Genomic DNA, 3,926 nt, shown 5'->3' with positions numbered 1-3,926 from the left:
TTTTTTTTTTTAAGGACAGAGAAGAAAAGAAAAGAAAGGATAAAGAATTTATTTTTAAATTGTTATTTGGGGACCATAAGTATTTTTTTTGTGGTGCTGAAGAAATCATTAATCATAGCAACCACATGATGCAGGTCCGTTTCTCTTGAAATGCTCAGTCTTCTCTGGCTGATGACAAGGAACTATCAGCCAGTTAATCTCTAACTGTGTATCAAGAGCTCAGTGTAGGAAATTATCTGACAGCAGTATGAAAGTTTTCAAGGAGAGAGCTGATGGTAGAAATAGAAGGGATGGCCCTGTTGGAAGTGTTTTGTGTAGCAAATTATGTTTATACCTCTACCTGCTTTGATTTTTCTTTGACTGGATTAACACTAAAATTGTGTTGCTTTGGTCCAAGTTCTGTTTGTGCACATCGTTGCAGTGTATGCTGCTTTGGAATCTCTCTTTCCGCTACAAGAAGCATACATCCTGTAGAGGACCAGATTCAGCCCAGGTCCTAAATGAATCTGAATTCAAATTAGGATAATTTTCATTGGGTTGTTTTCTTTGGAAAGTGCAGACAAGAACTACTCTCTGCAATCCCTTTCGAGTCTCAGAACTTCCTGTTCTGGCACCTCTGCAGTTCATTCAGACTAGATTGTTCTGTAGCACATTTTCACTGTTCTTGCCATTAGTAAGGAAACTTTAATCCTGTGAGAGTTTTGCAGCTGGACAGGTAGATGTGCAAAACTCTAATGAGTAGTTGTCTCTAGAGTCACATCCAACATATGCCAAACACGGAATAGAGCTTTTTGGCTTCCTCAGGGCTCTATCCCAATGATAACTCCACGGACTGCTCCTGAAGTCATGTCCATTGGCTCCTGTCAAGAAATATTCTTCCATTTCAGTGCTTGATGGGACAATCTGAAACAGTGAGGCAGTGGAGAACTGCTCTGCTGTTCAAATACATCCCTTAGGATTTATAATTCATCGTTTATAAAGCCAGACTGGAAATTGAATGAGAATGATCACTCTGTCTGAATGCTTCTGGCTAAGATTGGCAGCAGAGTTCAGGGTTAGGATAAAATGAAAATTAGCTTTGTCACCTATTCCTTTGGCTGAGATGAGTCTCACAAACTTGTTTGCCATGTTACAGTCACAGGGTCATGATGTTCTTCCCACTCTGGAAAGAAGAGCCACACTGATTGTGAGGGATGATACAGTGATACTGGGGAGCCTGCTCAGGGATGGTTGCTGCTCCCATCTAGGATGTGCTCTTATTGTAAATAGCACTGCAGACACCCCTCCTTGCCCTCAGGCACTCACAGGCCATCTCTGGAGAGAGGGTGTTGTTTTTTCTCTACAGTGTCTGCCCTGCCAGGAATTTCCTCCAGAACACTTCACACTTTTATTTCCCCCTCATTTTATCCTCCCATTAGTTTTTTTCCTTGCTCCTTGAGCCTTGTGGCTTACCACATTTCCCTCATTCCTTTGATGACTCTGAATGGGAAGTAGAGCCTGTTCCTAATTAGTTCTGATAATTAGGTGTTAATGCACTTTGCTATGGAGGTACAAGTCAGGTACTTCTGAGCTGGAGCCTGTATGAGGGTTTCATTGCTGTTGCTTGCTGTTCCTGGCTTTCTCTGCACCAGTGTTCTTCCGGCTCTTCATCTCCTGGGGTTTGCTTAGGTCTTTTTTACAATCCCTTCTATCCATTTCTTTTTTCTTTAAATCAATTACTCCCTTATTTTTTATTAAAGTACAATAAATGTACACCTCATTAACTAAATGAACTGAAAGATAGTGGTGTCAGTTATGAAGAGCAAGCTTTCCTTTTCTAAATGGGCTATTGCCTAAAGCTTGTCTCACACAAACATGCACCTTAACAGTCAGTAGGAAGGAGAAGGTAGTTCAATCGTTGTGTCCTCTGCCAGCAAGGGTATCTGTCCTGAAAATGTCAGCAGGAGACCCAAGACCTTCATCTAGTTTAGGATGACTGCTGCTTAGCCAATTCATGTACTACGAGAACCTATGTTGTCTGGGTTTGCTGGACAGCAAAGTAGGAGGAGTCTGTCCCTGTCTCACTCCATGCTAACCATCTGCCAGACAGCTAGGATTCCCTGGCATTCAAGATAATGTATCATCACAAGGGTTGTGAACATTTCGAGTTAGCGTAGATGGTGCTTTTTCAGAGGTCTGGGTATATAGTCTGTGTCTGAGCTGACAAAGACCTCATGTAGACAAGGGAGTTTATGTGATAGGAAACAATTAGACTTCAAAGGCTCAGACCCTTAAAAGTAAAATAAAATAAAATAAAAATTTAAACTACTTTCACAGGCAGGAAGAATGAAAACCATGCACCCTTTGGGCTTTATAACAAAACCTGGCAAAATTTGCAAGAGGGAAGATGTGTCTGGGGATTGTCATGCATCAGTGTCTTTCCTAGGCTCTTTCCTCCCGATGGTAACACTTCTTTCAGCAAGACCACAATCCTTGTGTTAGACAGATGGCCACTCTTGAAAGGAAGTATGCTGTGGGATCATGGATAATGCTTGAGATGTGGTCTGCTAGTCTTGGAATGTGCCTTTTCATCAGAGGCTTGCTGTGATGAAAAATACAAAATAGTATGTTTAAAAACAAACAAACAAAAAAGCCACTATTTTTTCTGTCCTTTGACTCTTGAAACAAAGTGTGCCCTCTAAAACTACAGGAGTAGTACATAGCAATATGACCACTGAACACAAGAGTATGATCTATCCAAATGGGATTGGATGTTCTTAGGTAAAAGTTCTTGCTATCTCGTTAAAATATGACCTTTTCTTTTAGGAGAGGATCCATGGCACAATCTGGAATGAGATTGATGATTTAAAGGCATTCAAGGTGCTGGATCTAGAAGATTTTGAAAAGATGTTCTCCGCATATCAGAGACACCAGGTAGGGGTGAACTCTTCCATACCTTGTCTTCCTTGAATTTTTGGAGGAGAAAAGAACACATGACACGTCTGGGCCCTTGTCCACCTATAGTCAGGCTGTATCATTTGATACTTTGCCGCTGTTCAGAAAAAATCACAAGACCAAAAGAAATGGGGAGAGACATACAGGGCAGAGTATAACCTTCTCTTATTGACATACTTCACACTAATGTCAGCTCTCCAGCAGGTTTAATCTCTGTTTAATCTTGATAACCACTGCCTTCCAAAACCTCCTGAGCTTGATATTTATATTTGCGTATCAATCTTTCTATTTCTCCCATTCATCTAGAGAAAAAGACTGTAGTTGTCTGAGTACTGAGCAAGGTGACTGAATTAGCTGACAAAATTTCATTCTGTCTACTTCTTCTTAAACAGCCGACTGACCCAACTGGCTAGGTGACAGAAACTGTCTGAATAACAGATTATAACCCAAACAGCGTACTTTAAAAGTGGCCATTTATTACAATGTCTTTTTCCCTCCTCTATTTCTTGGAAAGCAAGTCACCTCAGTCTGTCTATCTCTACTGAATGAGATTTAGCAGCAGAGGGATTGTACTTGCACTCCCTGAACTCCCCCAGCTTTCCTTTGCTTTTGGAATATGTTCAGTCCCTTGTACGCTGCAGAACTGGATCACTGCTTTGAAGTTTTAGGAAAAGACACAGACCTGATTGCCGTAAACAACCTTTATGATTATGCCTTACAGTGATGATGACTATTTCATTAACTTATTCAGCACCTTAAAATTAACTAACCAGCCCCTTGTTTTTGGACTTCCCATCTGTTCTCTTCTCTCTTTCATTTTTCTGTCTAATCCAATAAGCATAATGAATAACTCTTCTAATTTACTAGCCAAATAGATAAGCAACCCCACTTGAACTGTGAAGAATGTAATGTTACCTGTTGCATGATGAGATTTAATTTCTCATTCTGCTCCTGCAAATAGCTGTTGCTGTTTCAGTGGTTCCCTCTCTTTC

General features: G+C 40.7%; 1 protein-coding gene across 1 annotated transcript in view; it reads left to right on the top strand.

Annotated features, from left to right (window-relative positions):
- DAAM2 (dishevelled associated activator of morphogenesis 2) overlaps nt 1-3,926 on the top strand; it is an 82,827-nt gene that overhangs the window by 38,333 nt on the left and 40,568 nt on the right. Inside the window, exon 12 of the mRNA XM_027898894.1 lies at nt 2,806-2,913. Within this exon, the coding sequence (XP_027754695.1) occupies nt 2,806-2,913 (108 nt within the window). The remainder of the gene's footprint in view (nt 1-2,805; nt 2,914-3,926) is intronic.

Source organism: Empidonax traillii, unplaced genomic scaffold (assembly GCF_003031625.1).
Source record: "Empidonax traillii isolate 1590-97213 ecotype Southwest subspecies unplaced genomic scaffold, ASM303162v1 scaffold628:size373707, whole genome shotgun sequence".
In the NCBI taxonomy this organism is placed as follows: Eukaryota; Metazoa; Chordata; class Aves; order Passeriformes; family Tyrannidae; genus Empidonax; species Empidonax traillii.
This window is presented reverse-complemented; position numbering and strand designations above follow the sequence as displayed.